This window comes from Hyla sarda, chromosome 12, assembly GCF_029499605.1.
Source record: "Hyla sarda isolate aHylSar1 chromosome 12, aHylSar1.hap1, whole genome shotgun sequence".
Taxonomy (NCBI): Eukaryota; Metazoa; Chordata; class Amphibia; order Anura; family Hylidae; genus Hyla; species Hyla sarda.
In genome coordinates this window covers 18,705,876-18,729,757 of record NC_079200.1, presented here as the reverse complement: position 1 = coordinate 18,729,757, position 23,882 = coordinate 18,705,876, and the positions used below count along the sequence as shown (strand labels likewise).

Here is a 23,882-nt window from a genome sequence, read left to right as displayed (position 1 = left end):
AGTTCCCCCCACATTAGGTTGGCAGTACAGTTCCCTCCACATTAGGTTGGTAGTATAGCTTCCCCACATTAGGTTGTAGTTCCCCCACATTAGGTTGACTGTATAGTTCCCCCACATTAGGTTGTAGTTCCCCAAAATGAGGTTGGCAATATAGTTCGCCCAACATTAGGTAGGCAGTATGGTTTCCCCACATTAGGTTGGCAGTATATTCCCCCACATTAGGTTGTCAGTATATTCCCCCACATTAGGTTGGCAGTATAGTTCCCCACATTAGGTTGGCAGTAGAAGTCCCCCCACATTAGGTTGGCAGTATAGTTCCCCCACATTAGGTTGGCAGTATAGTTCCCCCACAGTAGGTTGGCAGTATAGTTCCCCCACAGTAGGTTGGCAGTATAGCTCCCCCACAGTAGGTTGGCAGTATAGTTCCCCACATTAGGTTGGCAGTATAGTTCCCCCCATTAGGTGCATTATAAGTCCCCCCACATTAGGTTGGCAGTATATTCCCCCACATTAGGTTGGCAGTATAGCTCCCCACATTAGGTGCATTAAAAGCCCCCCACATTAGGTTGGCAGTATACTTCCCCACATTAGGAGCAGTATAGTTCCCCACATTAGGTGCATTATAAGTCCCCCACATTAGGTTGGCAGTATATTCCCCCACAGTTGGTTGGCATTATAGTTCCCCCCCCCCCCCACAGTAAGTTGGCAGTATAGTTCCCCCCCCCCCCCCACAGAAGGTCGGCAGTATAGTTCCCCCACATTAGGTCCCCCTCTTCCCCTGCTTTTTGTATTACTGTATTCATATTTCCTTACCTCAGTGTTATGTGATCACCCTGCTGTATAGAGCTATGATTGGAGCTCAGTGTTATGTGACCACCCTGCTGTATAGAGCTATGATTGGAGCTCAGTGTTATGTGACCACCCTGCTGTATAGGGATATGATTGGAGCTCAGTGTTATGTGACCACCCTGCTGTATAGGGCTATGATTGGAGCTCAGTGTTATGTGACCACCCTGCTGTATAGGGCTATGATTGGAGCTCAGTGTTATGTGACCACCCTGCTGTATAGGGCTATGATTGGAGCTCAGTGTTATGTGACCACCCTGCTGTATAGGGATATGATTGGAGCTCAGTGTTATGTGACCACCCTGCTGTATAGGGCTATGATTGGAGCTCAGTGTTATGTGACCACCCTGCTGTATAGGGATATGATTGGAGCTCAGTGTTATGTGACCACCCTGCTGTATAGGGATATGATTGGAGCTCAGTGTTATGTGACCACCCTGCTGTATAGGGCTATGATTGGAGCTCAGTGTTATGTGACCACCCTGCTGTATAGGGATATGATTGGAGCTCAGTGTTATGTGACCACCCTGCTGTATAGGGCTATGATTGGAGCTCAGTGTTATGTGACCACCCTGCTGTATAGGGCTATGATTGGAGCTCAGTGTTATGTGACCACCCTGCTGTATAGGGCTATGATTGGAGCTCAGTGTTATGTGACCACCCTGCTGTATAGGGATATGATTGGAGCTCAGTGTTATGTGACCACCCTGCTGTATAGGGATATGATTGGAGCTCAGTGTTATGTGACCACCCTGCTGTATAGGGATATGATTGGAGCTCAGTGTTATGTGACCACCCTGCTGTATAGGGCTATGATTGGAGCTCAGTGTTATGTGACCACCCTGCTGTATAGGGCTATGATTGGAGCTCAGTGTTATGTGACCACCCTGCTGTATAGGGCTATGATTGGAGCTCAGTGTTATGTGACCACCCTGCTGTATAGGGCTATGATTGGAGCTCAGTGTTATGTGACCACCCTGCTTTATAGGGATATGATTGGAGCTCAGTGTTATGTGACCACCCTGCTGTATAGGGCTATGATTGGAGCTCAGTGTTATGTGACCACCCTGCTGTATAGGGATATGATTGGAGCTCAGTGTTATGTGACCACCCTGCTGTATAGGGATATGATTGGAGCTCAGTGTTATGTGACCACCCTGCTGTATAGGGCTATGATTGGAGCTCAGTGTTATGTGGCCACCCTGCTGTCTGGGCTATGATTGGAGCTCAGTGTTATGTGACCACCCTGCTGTATAGGGATATGATTGGAGCTCAGTGTTATGTGACCACCCTGCTGTATAGGGATATGATTGGAGCTCAGTGTTATGTGACCACCCTGCTGTATAGGGCTATGATTGGAGCTCAGTGTTATGTGACCACCCTGCTGTATAGGGATATGATTGGAGCTCAGTGTTATGTGACCACCCTGCTGTATAGGGCTATGATTGGAGCTCAGTGTTATGTGACCACCCTGCTGTATAGGGCTATGATTGGAGCTCAGTGTTATGTGACCACCCTGCTGTATAGGGCTATGATTGGAGCTCAGTGTTATGTGACCACCCTGCTGTATAGGGATATGATTGGAGCTCAGTGTTATGTGACCACCCTGCTGTATAGGGATATGATTGGAGCTCAGTGTTATGTGACCACCCTGCTGTATAGGGATATGATTGGAGCTCAGTGTTATGTGACCACCCTGCTGTATAGGGATATGATTGGAGCTCAGTGTTATGTGACCACCCTGCTGTATAGGGCTATGATTGGAGCTCAGTGTTATGTGACCACCCTGCTGTATAGGGCTATGATTGGAGCTCAGTGTTATGTGACCACCCTGCTGTATAGGGATATGATTGGAGCTCAGTGTTATGTGACCACCCTGCTGTATAGGGATATGATTGGAGCTCAGTGTTATGTGACCACCCTGCTGTATAGGGCTATGATTGGAGCTCAGTGTTATGTGACCACCCTGCTGTATAGGGCTATGATTGGAGCTCAGTGTTATGTGACCACCCTGCTGTATAGGGATATGATTGGAGCTCAGTGTTATGTGACCACCCTGCTGTATAGGGATATGATTGGAGCTCAGTGTTATGTGACCACCCTGCTGTATAGGGCTATGATTGGAGCTCAGTGTTATGTGACCACCCTGCTGTATAGGGCTATGATTGGAGCTCAGTGTTATGTGACCACCCTGCTGTATAGGGCTATGATTGGAGCTCAGTGTTATGTGACCACCCTGCTGTATAGGGATATGATTGGAGCTCAGTGTTATGTGACCACCCTGCTGTATAGGGCTATGATTGGAGCTCAGTGTTATGTGACCACCCTGCTGTATAGGGATATGATTGGAGCTCAGTGTTATGTGACCACCCTGCTGTATAGGGCTATGATTGGAGCTCAGTGTTATGTGACCACCCTGCTGTATAGGGCTATGATTGGAGCTCAGTGTTATGAGACCACCCTGCTGTCTGGGCTATGATTGGAGCTCAGTGTTATGTGGCCACCCTGCTGTATAGGGCTATGATTGGAGCTCAGTGTTATGTGACCACCCTGCTGTATAGGGCTATGATTGGAGCTCAGTGTTATGTGACCACCCTGCTGTATAGGGCTATGATTGGAGCTCAGTGTTATGTGACCACCCTGCTGTATAGGGATATGATTGGAGCTCAGTGTTATGTGACCACCCTGCTGTCTGGGCTATGATTGGAGCTCAGTGTTATGTGACCACCCTGCTGTCTGGGCTATGATTGGAGCTCAGTGTTATGTGACCACCCTGCTGTCTGGGCTATGATTGGAGCTCAGTGTTATGTGACCACCCTGCTGTCTGGGCTATGATTGGAGCTCAGTGTTATGTGACCACCCTGCTGTATAGGGATATGATTGGAGCTCAGTGTTATGTGGGAGTGACTAACATAAGTTAGGGGAGGTAACAAGCTCTCTGCTCAGGCAGCTGAGAGCAGGAAATGTGAGCAGTGCATGCAGGGAAATGTAGTCTTTGAGATCACAGGCATAGCCACCATAACCAGGAAGTAACTGGAATTTATGAGCTGAATAGACGGTGAATGGGGGCCGGAAAAAAAATCACAAACATGTCAGAGAGGTGGTAGGTGAATATACTATGGAATGGCTAGGTATTTTTTTTTTCTTTGCTGCATGGGATATCTTCTTTAAAGCTCATTGGTCCATACCATATGTCAATTCGCCTTACAAAGGATTATCGTCTGACATGTGACCATACCATGTGACCTTGGAAGGTCCTTAAGCATAACCTTAATAGAATTAGCATTAGTCACATGACCTAAGGTCCTGCGACACTATATAGACAATTAAATATATAATTACTTATACATATAAACATCATAAAATTAAAGAAGGAAGAGGTGACTAGGGGCTATCCCATCCGGAGCATGCTACTGGAACGAAGTAACTCTGACTTTGGGAACCACCATACAAGGTACGGTATACCATACGGTACCGGGACACCATATATATATATATATATATATATATATATATATATATATTCAAAAGTGCAAACATGTTAGGGACGGAGCCTTACCTATCTAACCTTATCAGAACATGAGATTGGAACAGGTGAAAGATCTTCAAAACGATGACATTTTTTTTACATTACCTGCACATGATATTCCACATGCATTTCTGTGGCCAGGAGTTTTATAGTCATCGCACCAAAAGTAACTGTTGATCTGGAATGCGCCATACTCAGTAGGACTTCTGTTCAATGACGTCTCATAGTTACTAGCATACCGAACTAGGCACACATCTACGGGAGGAAAAAGGACATTGTTACTGAGCAGATTTCCAGCTAAAACATAAGAAAATCCATATTATGTAAGTTAGGCTGGGGTCACATCACGCTTTAGGCAAACCGGGACTGCATACAGCTGGGGGGAGCAAAAACCGGGCGCTAAAGCCGGGCACCCCCGTATGTATTTCAATGAGCTGACCGGAGTGAAACGCTGACTCCGACAGGAGTCAGCGTTTCACTCCGGTCGGCTCATTTAAATAAATTACATACGGGCCACATACGTGGGCGCTCGGCTTTAGCTCCCCCCAGCCGTATCCGGTCCCGTATTGCCTAAAACGTGATGTGAACGCAGCCTAAGAGGAGAAAAAAAATTATCTTAGTAAGTTGTTTTTTCGTACACAGAAGAAATACTTACAGTCCCCCTCAGTGTATCCCTTATAGCCGGCAATACCACTGCTCCTTACTGCCCGCACCACACTGCATCGGTCTATTACCCAGCCGCCGGTGGTAATGGCGGACAGTACGAGGACAATGAGGACCTTCATCTCGATAGTGTTGTGAGTATGGAAGGGATTGATGGGACATTCTTTATTTATAGCCAGGGGTTCATGGTTTTGGTGACGCCATATCAGGAATATAATGTGTGCCAAAAATATTTCCATTCAATACATTGGATGTTAGAACTGGAATCATAAAAGACATTTGTTATTGAAAACAATTAACACATTGAATAAATATGGCTCTTAAGCTTAAAGTGAAAAAAACACAAAGTCCTCTTCCAAATAAAGACACTTCCTGGTATTCGATTCTTATGAAATCACATGGCCCTTAGTTATCTGGACCGATCTAGAGAATAGAATTGTTCTTCCTGTACCAATGTGACTGGGGATCGCCCTGATTATCTGTCATTTCTTTGTTCCCCTTCCTTGATATATGGTGTTTGAGTAATTTGAAGCGTTCTTCTGGCTTAATTGTGTCACTTTTGCCAAGAGACTTAAACTTCAGTAGTTACTAGTTCAGGAACACTTAAAGGGGTACTCCCGTGGAAAACTTTTTTATTTTTTTATTTTTATTTTTTTTAAATCCCCTGGTGCCAGAAAGTTAAACAGATTTGTAAATCACTTCTATTAAAAAAGGAGTGGCAACCTGTTCATGGCGGCAACTCTGAATCTCTGAGGAGAAGGTCGCCAGAATCACCGGCAAATATTAACTAAAAGAAAGCATCTCTTTGGGAACAAGTGAGAGGGAGAGACCTGGAAGAAAAGGTCTTCCCCCAAACTAACTGTATACTTCTCACCTGCTGGGCGGAGAGGCTGCTCTGGAGTTCCGAGTGAAGGAGCGGGGACGACAGCGCAGCGGCAGCGGGGAGCATCACCGATGGCACTAACCCGTGAGGCTGGGAAGGGATCCCGAGCTAACAGTGCTCCGGCCAGATCGGGGATTCCCATCCTCGGCCCCGGAGACAGACGCACTGTGACGACGCAGGAGGCAGAGTCCAGAGGAGCGCACGTGACCCGGAAGCAGGAAGCGGGCGCTGCAAGCGCAGACGCCGCTGGAGAAGGATCCTGTGAGCAGAAAGAGCAAAGATAACCGGATGGGAATAAAAAGAAGCTGACTGGGGCAGTTGAGGCAGGGGATGAGGGGAGCGACATAGGAGTATGCCACAAGTTAACAGGTACAGAAAACTGTAAGGGAGGTGGGGGGAGCCAAGACCCCTGTTTTGCTAAGGAGAGTGATAATGATAAAAAAAGGAGATGATATTAGCACAAGACAAGAGAAGGTCTCACAGCAGCCAATAAACTCAATAACACTTATCCAAACTTACAAAACACTTATAATAAGGCTCTGGGAATCCCTTCATTGGCATGTCTGTCTGCACCAATTGCTTTTAGTCCAGCAGCCAGGGCAACAGTGAAAGGAAGTTTGCTGTTTAACACCCCATCTCCCATACAGTCTCCTACTCAGCTACCTAATATACAGAATCTTTCACCAACATATATAAGGGAAGATACCCCCTCTACTGAGGCGACAGATACTTCACTCCCTGTTACTGTAGCAATTATGCGACAAATGCTATCAGAACTACACATGTCTCTCTCTACTACTTTCCAGAATGCTCTTGACAACATACAAAAAGAAATGCAAAACCTAGGCATACGCACAGCTCAAATTGAAGAAAAGATAGACCAACAGCAAAAAGCCCACAACCTGATAACAGAAGCAGTTAAAACAGTTAAAAATGAAGTTGAAACTCTCAAAGCTAAAATTGCGGACATAGAGGACAATCTCTGTGTGAGAGGAATTCCAGAGACAGTTAAACCAGATGAACTTGGCCCATACTTAAAGGGGTACTCCGCCCCTAGACATCTTATCCCCTATCCAAAGGATAGGGGATAAGATGTCAGATCGCCGCGGTCCCGCTGCTGGGGAGCCCTGGGATCCCCACTGCGGCACCGCGCTCTCATTACAGCACAGAGCGAGTTCGCTCTGCTTGTAATGACGCGCAATACAGGGGCTGGAGCATCGTTACATCACGGCTCCGCCCTTCGTGATATCACGGCCCGCCCCTTTCAATACAAGTCTATGGGAGGGGGCGTGGCGGTCATCACACCCCCTCCCATAGACTTGCATTAAGGGGACGGGCCGTGATGTCACAAGGGGCAGAGCCATGACGTCACACTGCTCCGTCCCCCGTATCGCCCGTCATTACGCACAGAGTGAACTCGCTCTGTGCTGTAATGAGAGCGGGGTGCTGCAGCGGGGATCCCGGGGCTCCCCAGCAGCGGGACCGTGGTGATCTGACATCTTATCCCCTATCCTTTGGATAGGGGATAAGATGTCTAGGGGCGGAGTACCCCTTTAACAGAATATTTTTCTCTCCTGGTGCCACAAGCATCTAAATTAGAACTGCTATTGGATAGAGTGCACAGATTACCTAAACCCAGATCAAATGCCCCCTCCCAACCAAGGGATACAATAGTACGAATCCACTTTTTCAATATTAAAGAAAAAATATTACAAGCAGGAATTATCTGCAGCTATAATGCAAAATGCAAATAATTTTCCGAAGGAACCCAGATATTACAGAGCAACAATGTTTTATACAAATGGGGCTTCCCAGTGAAAGTGATTGTTTTCCATGGGGGAAAGAATTATGTTGTCACAACACCTCCAATGCTGTTAAATTTATGCCAGGAAAGAAGGAGTCAAGGGCCTCATACCAGGATTGATACCTAGATAAATGGACTAATGGATTAAAAGAAGGCATGCAAACTTAAAATAAGAACTATTAAGAATCTATGTAATGGCAGACTGGAATATGCGTTATGATTTAATTGAATAACTCACCTGGCCCGTTAACCTAGATATGCCGGAATAGGCAGATCAAAATGTTCCAATTTCTTCTAATTGGGACGCAAATAAGACGTCCCCTACAACCTTATGTCTACTTTCTTTTTTTATTTTTCTGTTGTATTTGTATGTAAATTTTTTGGAGTCTCTTCTCCTATTCCTAAAACTAAAAGTAGCAAGAAAATATTGTTGAAAAGAATATTTGTGTCATTTTTGTATTATATGTTGTTTACATCAGATTGCTCTGGAAAAAGAATATACTTCCACAGGAATAATCAATGGGGAAGATGGCATAAGGTAAGAAGGGGCCAACTTTGTTTAAAACAGGGGGTTCTATCTTATGCCCGACTTAAGCAAAGGTTTATTATAAATGGTAGTTAATTTAATGTCACTTAACGTCAAGGGGTTAAACTCGCCATATAAACGCTCTTTATTGTTTAAAGAATTTAGGACAAATAGGATGGATATTTGTTGTATTCAGGAAACTCACTTGAATATTGCAGATATACACCGGATACAACATAAATCGTTTCCAGTAATAATATCAGCTCCGGCAGTACGGAAAAAAGGGGGGGTATCTATCTTTATTAGGGATACAATGGCAATAAACATACAACGACAAATCATAGACGAACAGGGGAGATACATAATATTAATATGTACCTTAAATAATATACAATATACCATAGTTAATGTATATAGTACAAATACTAAACAACATAGATTTATTAAAAAAAACTTCTAAAAATAGTTCAAAGGGTAAAGCAGGGGCTTTTAGTGTTGATGGGAGACTATAATATGTCGGTTTGGCCATCTATGGACTCCACTACAAAAACAATTAAACCTGAACCAACTCCGTATGCAAGAACAATTGGTCAAAATCAACTAGTAGATCCTTGGCGGGTACAGCATCCGGGAGAGAGAGACTTCACATTCTATTCAACAAGACATCAAATATACTCTAGAATAGATTTTTTTTGTTATTGAAAAGATTAAATTTACATAAAGTAGTGTCTAGGATCGATGTCATGGTCCGACTACAGTCCCGTCTTTCTTACACTTTCAGAAAAGAATGCTTTCTCGTATGAGACAATATGGCGTCTCAATCCCCATATTCTAAATCACACAAACTATTACTCTACTACAACAGAAACAATAAAAAATTATTTTTCTGACAATGACAATGGAGCAGTATCAGATTTTGTAATGTGGTGTGCGCATAAAGCGACAATTAGGGGACATTTTATAAAACAAGCTTCCCATCTCAAAAAACAATCAAAAATAGAATTCTTAAATATACAGCAACAGTTAGCAGACCTACACAACCTTAATAAGCAATCCTTTGATACACAAAGAGCCAAAGATATCTCACTACTCACAGACAAATTACATTCCCTACAACTTCATAAATTTGACCTAGCAATACGCCGTTTAAAACTTACACATTACTCGCAAGGAAATAAATCAGGGAAGTTTTTGGCACGCCAACTGAAAATACAACAGGAAAAAAGGCGGATTGGCTACATATATAATAAACAAAACCAAAAAATAATAGACCCCAAAGGTATAACTAATGTATTAGCAGAATATTATAATACACTATATAACTTAAAGGATAATTAAGAAATGGACCACCCTACTCCATCCACCATTTCACTTTTTTTTTTTTAGAAAAATTGGAATTGCCAAAAGTTAACCCACAAAAATACCAGGAACTCTCTATACCCATCACAGAAACAGAAGTTCAGCAAGCCATTAAACTACTAAAGCAACATAAAGCCCCAGGCCCAGATGGATTGTCTAATGAGTACTACAGAATTCATAGCTCCCTATTGATACCATATCTGACAAGAGTGTTCAACGGTGCTATGGTACATGGAATATTCCCTGTTGAAATGCAGAAAGCTTTACTGATAACACTACCTAAGCCGGGGAAGACCCCTGATAAACCAAGTCATTTTAGACCAATAGCACTGTTGAACACAGATTTAAAACTTTATGCCACCGTCCTAGCCAGTAGATTAAATCCAATATTACCTACATTAATATCTAATGACCAAGTGAGGTTCAAAAGTGGTCGCCAGACATCAGATGGTACACGACGAATAGTGAACATCATTTCTATACTAGAAAATCAAAGAACGCCTTCTCTGCTCCTTACCTTGGACGCAGAGAAGGCGTTTGACAGAGTACATTGGGGATACTTGAATCAGGTTTTGGTCTGGGAGGTTCAATTGGACTAGCAATAAGAGCCCTATATAGTCATCCCTTAGCGTGCGTCTATACAGCTGGATCAAGGTCCAGGGAATTTGGAATTACTAATGGTAAACGACATGGATGCCCCCTGTCACCAATAATATTTGCCCTTGTAATGGAACCACTGGCCCAGAGTATCTGGAGTTCTCCGGATATATCCGGAGTAACCATAGGCAAAAGAGAACACCGCATAGGGCTATTTGCAGATGATGTTATCTTGTGTTTTACAAACCCTGAGAAATCATTATTAGGAATCTCGGTAATATTGGAGAGATTTGGGGCAGTGAGCTATTATAAGGTTAACGCTCTTAAATCAACAATCTTAGATATAGCTATACCCCCCTCTCTTAGAGAAACACTGGAAAAATTATATCCATATCAATGGTCTTCAGGTCAGATAACATATTTGGGCATCATACTCACCTCACCTCTTTCTGATATTATTGAAGTAAACTATAATAAACTTCTGAAATCCATATTACAAGAAGTAGCATCCTATAAGAAACTACAACTCTCTTGGATAGGACGCATAGAGGCAGCTAAAATGATGTTACTACCAAAAATACTCTATTACTTCCGGAACTTACCAATACAAGTTCCTAAACATAAAATTAATTTAATACAAAGATCATTAATAATGCAGATGATATGGCAAAATAAAAAGCCTAGAGTATCAGCAGAATTACTGTACCTTCCAGTAGCTAAAGGGGGGATGGGTTGCCCAAACTTACATAAATATTACCAAGCTACCCTTTTAGAACAATCACAGCATTGGTGGCACGAAAACTCTAACAAACAATGGGTTGAAATAGAATCACATTTAGTGCCAGAATCCTCACTAAAAGAAGCACTTTGGGTATCAAGAATGGGTACAGAAAACAAGAAATCAAAATTCCCCACTATTAGGGCATGGAACCTCTTTAAAGGAAATCTGTCATCAGAATCACCCGCACTAAACCTGTTACACAGGCTTGTAGTGCCGGTGATCCTGATTAAAACGCTCCTTACCTGGTTAAAAATGGTTCAGCGGTTCTTCAGATATCTATATTTTTAGTTTTCTGTTATTCCCTGGATTGCGACTCAGTGGGAGGTGTTATCATCTGGGACTCCGCCACACATCATTCTAGCTGGGCGGAGCTGCCGCCCGGCTCATGAATATTCATGAACTTATCCTCCTGGTCTAATTCTTCTTTCTCAGTCTGGTGTGGAGGGCCGCGCATGCGCCGCGTTCCGTACACCCGGAAGCGGCGTTCTCCCCCCGGGTTCACTCAAGCTGCGGCCCTATACAAGTAAGAAGACGGCCTGCATAAGTGAAAAGCCGGGGGTGGGAGGAAGGGAGGGACGGAGGGTGTATTTATTCACAAACAGACCGAGAAAGAAGAATCAGACCAGGAGGATAAGTTCATGAATATTCATGAGCCGGGTGGCAGCTCCGCCCAGCTAGAATGACGTGTGGCCGAGTCCCAGATGATAACACCTCCCACTGAGTCCCAAGCCAGGGAATAACAGAAAACTAAAAATATAGATATCTGAAGAACCGATGAACCATTTTTAACCAGGTAAGGAGCGTTTTAATCAGGCTCACCCGCACTACAAGCCCATGTAACAGGTTTACTGCGGGTGATTCTGATGACAGATTTCCTTTAAGATAAAGACTTTACTGTTCCCTATGAATATACATAACCTCCCATTATCTACCATACAAACATTAATACCTAACTCAAATTATAGTAATTGGAGGAAACTTGGTATTGATATACATGGGAAATTATTAAGAGGTAAAGAATTAATGTCATTTGAGGAGCTAAGATCAACTTACAACTTGCCTAAAGTAGATTTCTATAAGTATTTGCAATTACGACATCTCATTTCATCTGTTGCTCACCAAAATGAAGGTTCAGTATTGCCAATAACTTACCAATTCTTTGGTTCGCAACAGATGGAAAGGGGATTATCTAAAATATATAATGCTCTGAACTCAGGACCCGATCGAATATATTATTGCAACAAATGGGAGGAGGAATTGGGACGCACATTTTCAAACATACAATGGACCCATACATACAAAATTGATAAAAGAACTTCGAAATGTATAACACATCTTGAAACAGCTAGAAAGATGCTGTATAGATGGTATCTTACGCCACATAGGCTTTCAAAAATATACCCAAACCAATCAAACTCATGTTGGAGATGTAACCAACAAATAGGCACGTTATTACATGTATGGTGGGAATGTGACCTAATAAAAGAACTGTGGGCAAGAGTATATAATAAACTATGCAATTTAGTGGGACGTCCAATTCCATGGGGACCAGAAGTGGCTCTACTACATTTGTGTTTAGATGACCTCCCCACCCCTGACATCACTGTAATAGTAAATTTCCTAACAATAACTAAGAATAAAATTGCAGCTAATTGGAAAAGCGTGGAACTCCCAAGCTTAAACCTTCTACTTGATTCTATGCATAGGGTTTGTAAAATGGAACGCGCTATTGCGTTCATTTCCCATAGATTGTCGCGGTTTACATATTTATGGGCAATATGATTAAAACATAAACCTATGGACTGAAATACTGGACCCCGGTATAGACATTGAGTAACGACATTACAGAATCACTACTGGAAAAGAATAATATTAGAAAATTCCCAATACAGAAATTTAACTGTTTACTTGGTTAGTTTTATTCTACCTTAGGGCAATCTGTTGTAGTACTATGAGATTTGCGTACTCTCTCTTTTTTTCTTTTCTTTTTTTTTTTTGTGTTTTTTTTTTTTGTTTGTTTTTCCTGTCTCTTTTATGTATGAGTAATACTTTGTAAGTTGGAAAATTATGAAAATAAAGAGTTAAAAAAAATAAAAAATATTAATCCTTCCAGTACTTTTTAGGGGCTGGATACTAAAGAGAAATCCAAAAAAGAAATGCATTTCCTCTGATGTCATGACCACAGTGCTCTCCACTGACCTCTGCTGTCCATTTTAGGAACTGTCCAGAGCAGGAGAAAATCCCCATAGCAAACACATGACAGCTGGTCACTGTCAGGCAGACTAGGGTTGCCCTGCAGGCCAGAAACATGCACAGACATTTTCAAGGACAGGGGCTCAAGTTAAAAAAAAGAGTCTCTTCTCATCATTTAAAAAATGTCTGTCGGACGCAATGTGTACACGCTGCAAGGAGCGGGGGGGGGGGGGGTGACATTAAAGGGGAGCTTCCGCCAAAGGACACAGTGTTTCACTCATCCAGTTATCCCGTGGGGTACCCAGGGTCTATATTAATCAACAATTCCAATTCCCTTTTCCCCCTTAATGACCACGGACGTAAATGTACATCCTGGCTTGGCAGTACTTCCCGCACCAGGATGTTCCTTTACGTCCTGTGTATTACCACGAACATCGGAACAGTGCTCGCGTCATACACAGCAGGTTCCAGCTGCTAGTAGCAAGTGGGGACCCGCCGGTAATGGCTGACATCTGCGATCGAGCGCATGTCCGCCATTAACCCTTCAGATGCCGTGATCAGTACAGATCACGGCTTCTGCGGCAATGCGCATGTAAAAATAGATGATCGGGTCGCCCGCAGCGCTTCCGCAGCGAACCGATCATCTATAATGGCGGCCGGAGGTCCCCTCACCTGCCTCCGTCCGTCTCCCGGCATCTTCTGCTCTGTCCTGAGATCGAGCAGACCAGAGCAGAAGATCACCGATAATACTGATTGGTGCTATGTCCTATGCATAGCACTGAACAGTATTAGCAATCAAATGATTGCTATAGATAGTCCCCTATGGGGACATGAAAAGTGTAAAAAAAAAACGTTGAAAAATAAAAAAAATTAAATTAAAAAAAAAGCGTACTAAATTGTTTTTATAAACATATTTGGTATCGTCACATGCGTAAATGTCAGAACTATCAAAATATAATGTTAATGATCCTGTACAGTGAACGGCGTAAATGTAAAAAATAAAGTCCAAAAATGCTGCATTTTTGTCACATTTTATTCCCCAAAAAATTAATAAAAAATGATCTAAAAGTTATATATATGCAAATGTGGTATCTAAAAAAAAGTACAGATGATGGCGCAAAAAATGAGCCCTCATACCGCCCTATATAAGGAAAAATGAAAAAGTTATAGGTGGTCAAAATAGGGCGATTTTAGATTACTGATTTTATACAAAAAAGGTTTCGTTTTTTTTTTTAAGCAGTACAAAAATATAAAAGTATCTAGCCATGGGTATCATTTTAATCATATTGACCCACAGAATAAAGAACACATGTCATTTTTACCGTAAAGTGTACAGTGTTAAAACGAAACCCTCCAAAATGTGCAAAATTGTGGTTTTCATTTAAATTTTCTCCCTAAAACAAAATTTTTGGGGTTCTCCGTACATTTTATGGTAAAATGAGAGGTTTCATTACAAAGTGCAATTGGTCAAGCAAAAAACAAGCCCTTATATGGGTCTGTAGATGGAAATATAAAAGAGTTATGGATTTTATAAGGCGAGGAGGAAAAAAAACGAAAACGCAAAAATAAAATTGTCCTGGTCCTTAAGGTTAAAATGGGCTTGGTCCTTAAGGGGTTAAAGGGGTACTCTACTGCTCAGCCTTTTGAACAAACTGTTCTGAACGCTGGAACCGGCGCAGGGAGCTCGTGACGTCATAGCCGCACCCCTCATGACGACAAACATCACGCCCCCTCCCATAGACTTGTATTGAGGAGGCGGGGCTATGACATCACGAGCTCCCGAAGTCGGCTCCAGCGTTCGTAACAGTTTGTTCCAAAGGCTGAGCAGTGGAGTACCCCTTTAAGCCTGTCACCACTCAGGGACTAGTTCCCTCTGCTAGAGATCCCCTTTAAAACTTAATATTTATTTAGTCCTTTAAAATAATTAATCCAGTGGCAAAATAATACAAAACAGTGGGGGAGATTTATCAAAACCCATCCAGAGGAAAAGTTGCTGAGTTGCCCATAGCAACCAATCAGATCGCTTCTTTCATTTTTGATAGGTCCTCAGAAAAATGAAAGCAGCGATCTGATTGGTTGCTATGGGCAACTCAGCAACTGTTCCTCTGGACAGGTATCGATAAAGCTCCCTCAGTGTGTTTAAAGGGGTATCCAAAGGATAGGGGATAAGGTGTCTGATTGCGGGGTGCCCGCTGCTGAGACCCCCGCGATCTCCCTGCAGCACCCGCATTCTATGCGGGTGCGGAATCTCCAGTTTCGGAAATCTCCGGGTTTCCGGGACTGGGGACGTGACGTCACGCCACGCCCCCTCCATTCATGTCTATGGGAGGGGGCGTGACGGTATATATTGTATAAATGAATGGTAACTAGAGATGTGGCTGGTTTAAAAGTATATAATTTATTACTTGCAATAAGGAGGTAAGGGCTGAACTCTGTAGCAAGGGCCCTGCTCAGAGTCAGTAAACTAAATATTATTAAAATAATATAGATATTAATAATGATAAAATGCTGGTTAGTAAAAACAATTGAATGTAATGGGGATGGCTGAGAATCTGCCGCTTAGGCTGCAATATAGATGTCCTTGATAATATAGATGACCTTGATAATAGTTCAAAGAATTGGTACCATTAGAATTAGCAAAGTTCAGTGTACAAGTTCATAGTTCACAGTGCATCTCTGAAAATATGCAGGTTGATACAGAGAGTTAGTATAGGATCGCAGGCTGGTGAGGGTTCGCACCCGGCCCACTAAACATGTTACCTGCCAGTTGTGAGGATGTGGTGCCGTGCAGGTGTGAAGGCTGGCAGCTGGAGGTGAGACTATCACACTATGCGGTAGTACACTAATAAGGGAGCAGCAGCGCTTGCAAATGTGTACGTGGATAATGTTAAAGGTGGAAGATCTTAGCATAGATCTATAGGTGTCCAGACGTGTTTCAGGGGGAGTCCCCCTTTATCAGTGGCTGAGTATAACTGACCCTACACAGGGTGTCTTTATACAAGGGTGCCATCCTAATTGACATGCAGATACTGCTGATGATGTGGTAAGCTTGTGGGGGTGTAGGGTATATGGGGTGTAGCTGTGTAGTGACTAAAGGGTGTTTGGTTAACCCTTAACACTCGTGACGCCAGGGTGAGGGCTCCTCTGTATATACTTGTCCTATCGCCACCCGTCCCAAGAGCGATAGGGAGGGATAATAAATGATTGTCCACAACCGGAGGTTTAAAAAAACTGTCGGAACTTTTACTGCAGGTTTTATGTAGAGTTAAACAGAAACAGTCTTTGTACAAGAAGAATCTATTAGGATCCTTGTTGGTTGGGACCTTGTGAGTTTTAAGCTCAGGAGATTTATATGCGCTGTTCCGCTGGATTTAGGGGATTGAGTTTAGGTCCAGCAGTCACGCAGACTTTAGCGGGGAGTTGTATTGTAACTCACGATTTGGTAAGTTGCGGTATTATCAGGCTTCGGCCTTGTCTTTGAAAGTTGCACGGATCTCTCCTCTCTGCTAGTCCGGAACCCAAGAGAGTGAGGATTGGCTGGGAGCTCCCTCATATGGGCAGGGGCTGGCCTTGAGCTCATTGGTCCATACCATCTGTCAGTCACTTTACACAAGGGATTATGGTCTAAACATGTGACCACACACGTGACCTCGGAAGGTCCTTTAGCATAACCTAAGAGAATTAACATTAATCACATGACCGAAGGTCCTGCAACACTATATACAAGATTAAATATACACACATACACATCACAAAATTAAAGAAGGAAGAGGTGACTAGGGGCTATCCCACCAGGAGAACCCTACCGGAACGGAGTAACTCTGGATTTGGGGACCACCATACAAGGTACGGTATACTATACGGTACCGGGACACCACAATGAAAAAAACGTGTTACGGATTTCACTCAAATGGAATTTGGAGTTGTTTCTTGTCTTGGTGGTATGTGCTTTATATCACCGAGTTATACTTGTCACATATTGCATATATAAAATAGTCCTATATACATTCATAGATGGTAGCAATAATAATAATAGGTTATATTTCTAAGGTTAGAACATTAGAACATTAAAATTTGATATATACATGAAATGCATAACCAGCTGCATCTCTAAAAGTACCAATAAAAGAACCACTTGGAAATAGGTGTATGTGTTGGGAATTGTGGAAAAAGGAATGGACTTATGTGGATGGAAATACAAGTACAAACATGGGATAAAAATGTAAAAAAAAAAAAAACATTTTAAAAAGTAGCCTACAGAGTCTGTCATCTACCAACTACCAAGAACAAGATTTTCCGTCGGTGTCCACCATTCATAATCTTCAACTTGCTTATTTTTCCCCTTCCTTATCTCTCCTTCTCCTTATCTCTCCTCCTCCTTTTGATGTATTTATAACACGATATCAAATATTCTTGTCCACAAATTATCCCTAACGACTTCCCTATTTCACATATTTCATCTCAATATTTGCTTTTATTCCCATTCACTTCATGTAATTTTCCATCTACTTATATTTTATTTCTATTTTTATTTATCTTTATTTATTTTTATTTATTTTAATATTTTTATTTTATCTTTATTTTTGTTTAGATTTTTTTGTAATTTTTTTTTATAATTTTTTTATTTTTATCCCATGTTTGTACTTGTATTTCCATCCATATAAGTCCATTCCTTCTTTGTCCGCAATTCCCTACACATACACCTATTTCCAAGTGGTTCTTTTATTGGTACTTTTAGAGATATTTTACACACTATGACACTAGACACTATGACAAAATGGTAGAGAGGCTCGTATTAACCAAGTGACCAATCACTCGAGCTGCCCAAATAGCACCTATACCCACGGTGCCTAAAAGGGTAGATACGGGGGGCGGAGCTAGCTGGCGGACGGAGAAGACGTGCTTCAGTACATCTCCCTCTGGAGCTGAGATAACTGACAGAATATACCTGCCTACAGCACCCCAACGCACCCAAAACCCACTCCGGTGGTCTCCTAAAGAGGTGGGGAACACCCGGACGCCAGCCGGTCCTCAGAGAACAACGTGGGACCGGACACGGAGAGACGCGGCCCTCGCTTCAGTACAGGACCTGGCGCCATTTTGAGGCAAGTCCCCTCCACAGCCCCGTCCCACAGCCCCGTCCCTCGCCTGCGCTCACGCACCTATAGTAGAGGTCTGCTGGCTCCGGCAGCTGCCGACACACAGGCAGCGTCCTGGTGATTCCCCCGCTCGGGAAGCGCTTCTCACACGCCGCTGCTCGTGGTGGCGGGAGGCCCTGGCAGCGACACACGCCATCTTAGCTGCAGGGCTGAGCGATCTAGGGGGGAGAAAACAAGTGGAGAGACTACAGAGTCCCCCTGCCTCCACTCTACCTCTACTCTCCCTCACCTCTCTGAAGTCGGAGATAAGAAGCCTGCTTCATCAGTGCAGCAGTCGGCTGATATATGCTCCCGGTATAGGGAGCCATAACCCCCACACAGTGACACACAGGCTGTGGACTGGTCAAGACAGGGGTAGGAGCAGCACTAATTCAGAGCTCTCAACACGCATTTACATTACTGTTGGATGTGCAAAGTGACTAAGGAGCTCCCCTGTTCTATAATAACCCCTGTTCTATAATAACCCCTGTTCTATAATAACCCAGCTCTGCATTCATCTCAAAGGAATTTGCTGGGCAGCTGAACTTTCAGAACTCTTATTATCAAGCTATAGCAATTGCATCTTCAGCTCTCTGCTGCCACCTTGTGGCCACTCTCCAGATTGCACCTTATTAGCTATTACAGCTCAGTGTCAAATTCTATGTTATACCATTCTAGCTCTGGGTGCCTCTACCCCCCCCCCCCCCCCCCCCCCCCCATGTCGCACCTGTCCCCCCTGGCGTGCTAGCAGCCGATAGCTGGCGAAACCAAAACCAAAGTCTGAACCTTTAACCTCCGACCGCCACTCCACTAATCATTTCTGTCTGCCTGACATGTGAGAATGCTGTTGTGAAACTACCTAAGGTTCGACGGGGACTGTGAGATGTGAAACGAATTCCTACCAGTTTCCCTCCCCTCATTGGATGCAGAGCAATACCCTACTACTTAACTAATACTACAGGATGGTCAAAGTCGGTCCACCCAAAACCAGACCAGACTCGCCATACCGCAAAAAAGGTGGCTTAGACATTTTCATGAAGAAGTCAGGTCTCCAAGAGGCGGGGAAATCTCTAGCAATGGCCGCTACCCACGAAAAACCACACACCTAAAGCACGTAAAGGTGTGGCGGGTGACCACGAAAGTGATTCTGAAGATCTAGTATTGAATAATGCCCTGCCTCTATCCCGCACATTCATGGACAAACTACTAAGGACGGCTCTGGAACCGGTCTCTAAGGACTTACAGGAATTAAAATCTGACATGAAGCAGATCGGGCATAGGGTCGAACAGCTGGAATCTACACAATCGCAGGTCATATCCTACACGTCGGCTTCCACCTCAGCTTTAACCTTCTGTCAGTCACACCTAAACAAAGTGATTGATTGGCTAGAAGATCAAGACAATAGGGGCAGGAGAAATAACCTGAGAATCAAGGGCCTGCCTGAGACAATCTTGCCGGAATCCCTCAGCTCCACGCTAAAACTCATCTTCATAAATATCTTGGGCGACGCGTATCCTTTAGAGATTCAAATTGAACGGGCTCATAGATCCCTGCAGGCAAAGCCTAGGCCACAAGATCCCCCGAGGGACGTCATCTGCCGCCTAATGAACTCCACAGTGAGGGACGACATCCTGAAAAAGACAAGATCTGCCTCGGACCTAGTGTTTGAAGGCACACACCTGGCCATATTCCAAGATTTAGCAAGGATCACCCTGTCAAAAAGAAATATGCTGCGACCGCTGACATCACACCTGCGCTCCAACAATATCGTATATAGATGGCTGTTCCCCTTTGGGATCTCATTCACGGTGGACGGTAAAAGATTTGTCGTAAGAACCAGACAAGAACTGTCCCCAGCGTTGGAGGCACTTGGTCAGAACAACCTGGATGTACCTGACTGGTCTGCTGTTACTGACTTGACCGCACTCCCAGCGATTGTGCCCCCTACGCCATGGGAAGAGTCGGGATCCCAGAGGTCTCAGAGGGGCAAGAAGAAGTCCAACAAGATGACCCCTAAACGGATCGATATGGACTCAGTGTGATGTCGACCCTAGTCCTTTCTCTTTTTCTCCTTTTGTCCCTCACAGGTTAAAACGGCTGGACCCTCTCCTCTTCTTCCGGCAAGACATGGAAGTATGATGGACTCCTCCCTCCGCCATCATCCAGAGAGGGAGCAACGGGCCTCCTGGTGTAAACTGTTTGCTTTGATTTACTCCTTGTGAACACTACCCGCATAACCAACCTAACTAACAGAACTTAGATTGGTCACCATACAACCACCACTTCTAGTTAATGTATTTTAAGATGTATATGTGCTAATTGAACAAAGTCAATATTTGTATTCCAATCACTTAGCCCCCCCCCCCCCCCCTACTTGTCCCCCTTAACCTAGCCGGGAGCTGGGCGGTTATATCGGGGACCACATAGTTTAAACTCACATCGGGGTGCATTGAGTGAACGGTTATTACTTCCTGACTTGATCACATAGATCCATTCTTCCTGCACACCACCCACACTCACTAGCCACTCTAGATTAGTTCAAACATAACAGTCATTTCTTATTCGCTTAACCTGAACTGTGTTTTTTTTTTTTTTTGCTAACCGATGATGATATATGTTCCCAGGTTACCTGGCCCCCCCCCTGGCCCCCGTTCCCACTCCGGGACCTAATGGTCGCGCTGCTGGTGCACAAGTATGATCCTACCCTCAGGCACAGTGGTCAGATAGTTATTCTTCTATCCTTACATTGCTACTTCTGCTGGAACACCCATATCTGGCTCCCACTCGCTCTGAACCCATGCTCGTTGTGCCCTATACCCCCCCTCCACTCCCTAACTCATGGCCTTCCTAGAGCTCTGCATCCCCCTTAACCTCTTACCCCCCCCCCCTCCTCCTCCCTCCCTCCCCCCCTCACTAACTTCCCTAACGTCTATTCCGCTGACCTCCCCCCCCCTTCTACCCACAATCCTCCGAGTGTCCCTGTAGCCCTAATACCCCCCCCCCAGGCAATATCCTATACGTGTGGTACCCCACTTCCCTCCCCCTAATGGGATTTCCTCCCTCCCCTGGCGTACCGACGAATAAGCAACCTCCCCCCCCCACTTTGCTAAACCACATCTCCTTCCTTTTATCTTTAGACCCCCCCCCCCTCATGCACACCACGCCATGTGGTGATTCTAGTCCCTCCATTACCCCCCTTTAACTTCCCCTCCCCTCCCCTCTTCCACTGCCTCCCCTTTCCCCCGCCCTCCCCTACCACCCTGCCCATCCTTCCACCTCCCTAGTATTGTCCCTCTTTATGACACTACCGGTGGACATGTTACCTGTTGCATACTCAGTTTTTGCACTTAGAATGTCTTACGGTCCCATGATGAACCTACAACCACTAATTAGGTAGACTTGTACGAAGTTTCATTGTTATTTGCTTAGTTCAATATATATTACTTGATACTTGAAGGGTGTTGATCGGAGATCCGACCACCCCCGTACTTAACACCCTCCTGGTGTTTTTTGTATTCTTCATCTGAAAGAGTCTACCTAGGCTCTTGACACAACCCACTTAGGGTTAATTGCTTTCACTGTCCTTCTTTCTACTCCTATCTTCACTTCTCTGACCTCAAGGACCCTCTACTTTTACTCACTCCTTCTGCCGTTCTCTTTCTTGCGCTCCTACTACTTTCTCCCCCACCCCCCCCACCCTTTTTCCACACCTCTCTCCTACCCAGTCACCCTACGTCCTCGCCCATCACGCCCCTACCCTTACGCCTTCCCCACACCGACATATCGGTGTCACCCAGTCCTTCAGGTGTCTGTAGATTTATATGGCACAGGTGAAGTTCTGCTCATATAACGTTAAAGGGTTTAACTCTCCCTCCAAGAGACATGGAGTTTTGTCTCTCCTGAAAAAAGACAAAGTTTCAGTATTGTTTTTACAGGAAACTAATTTCAAGCATAACAGACTGCCTAAACTCCCCACTCAATACTTCTCTTCTTGGTTCCATAGCTGCAGTTCCAACTCATCTTCCAGAGGCGTCGCGGTTGCATTCCATAGGGACGTGCCCTTCACCCTCCAAGAGAGCTGTGATGGAGGAGATGGCCGCTCGTATTATCGAACTCGTATTATCAAGCTATAGCAATTGCATCTTCAGCTCTCTGCTGCCACCTTGTGGCCACTCTCCAGATTGCACCTTATTAGCTATTACAGCTCAGTGTCAAATTCTATGTTATACCATTCTAGCTCTGGGTGCCTCTACCCCCCCCCCCCCCCCCCCCCCCCCCATGTCGCACCTGTCCCCCCTGGCGTGCTAGCAGCCGATAACTGGCGAAACCAAAACCAAAGTCTGAACCTTTAACCTCCGGCCGCCACTCCACTAATCATTTCTGTCTGCCTGACATGTGAGAATGCTGTTGTGAAACTACCTAAGGTTCGACGGGGACTGTGAGATGTGAAACGAATTCCTACCAGTTTCCCTCCCCTCATTGGATGCAGAGCAATACCCTACTACTTAACTAATACTACAGGATGGTCAAAGTCGGTCCACCCAAAACCAGACCAGACTCACCATACCGCAAAAAAGGTGGCTTAGACATTTTCATGAAGAAGTCAGGTCTCCAAGAGGCGGGGAAATCTCTAGCAATGGCCGCTACCCACGAAAAACCACAGACACCTAAAGCACGTAAAGGTGTGGCGGGTGACCACGAAAGTGATTCTGAAGATCTAGTATTGAATAATGCCCTGCCTCTATCCCGCACATTCATGGACAAACTACTAAGGACGGCTCTGGAACCGGTCTCTAAGGACTTACAGGAATTAAAATCTGACATGAAGCAGATCGGGCATAGGGTCGAACAGCTGGAATCTACACAATCGCAGGTCATATCCTACACGTCGGCTTCCACCTCAGCTTTAACCTCCTGTCAGTCACACCTAAACAAAGTGATTGATTGGCTAGAAGATCAAGACAATAGGGGCAGGAGAAATAACCTGAGAATCAAGGGCCTGCCTGAGACAATCTTGCCGGAATCCCTCAGCTCCACGCTAAAACTCATCTTCATAAATATCTTGGGCGACGCGTATCCTTTAGAGATTCAAATTGAACGGGCTCATAGATCCCTGCAGGCAAAGCCTAGGCCACAAGATCCCCCGAGGGACGTCATCTGCCGCCTAATGAACTCCACAGTGAGGGACGACATCCTGAAAAAGACAAGATCTGCCTCGGACCTAGTGTTTGAAGGCACACACCTGGCCATATTCCAAGATTTAGCAAGGATCACCCTGTCAAAAAGAAATATGCTGCGACCGCTGACATCACACCTGCGCTCCAACAATATCGTATATAGATGGCTGTTCCCCTTTGGGATCTCATTCACGGTGGACGGTAAAAGATTTGTCGTAAGAACCAGACAAGAACTGTCCCCCAGCGTTGGAGGCACTTGGTCAGAACAACCTGGATGTACCTGACTGGTCTGCTGTTACTGACTTGACCGCACTCCCAGCGATTGTGCCCCCTACGCCATGGGAAGAGTCGGGATCCCAGAGGTCTCAGAGGGGCAAGAAGAAGT

General features: G+C 44.5%; 1 protein-coding gene across 5 annotated transcripts in view; it reads right to left on the bottom strand.

Moving 5' to 3' along the window:
* Window positions 1-23,882, bottom strand: part of LOC130296793 (lysozyme C-1-like) — a 39,636-nt gene that overhangs the window by 5,713 nt on the left and 10,041 nt on the right. Inside the window, exons 2-4 of one of the 5 annotated variants that reach the window (XM_056548730.1) lie at window positions 5,913-6,180; window positions 5,031-5,298; window positions 4,481-4,630 (exon numbers count right to left, since the gene is read on the bottom strand). In XM_056548730.1, coding sequence (XP_056404705.1) covers window positions 4,481-4,630; window positions 5,031-5,277 — 397 coding nt within the window. In that variant the 5' untranslated portion in view covers window positions 5,278-5,298; window positions 5,913-6,180. Of the gene's footprint in view, window positions 1-4,480; window positions 4,631-5,030; window positions 5,299-5,912; window positions 6,851-16,617; window positions 16,651-22,303; window positions 22,380-23,882 lie in introns of those variants that run through there. The other 4 variants (XM_056548734.1, XM_056548731.1, XM_056548729.1 and 1 more) reach the window with 4 other exon arrangements.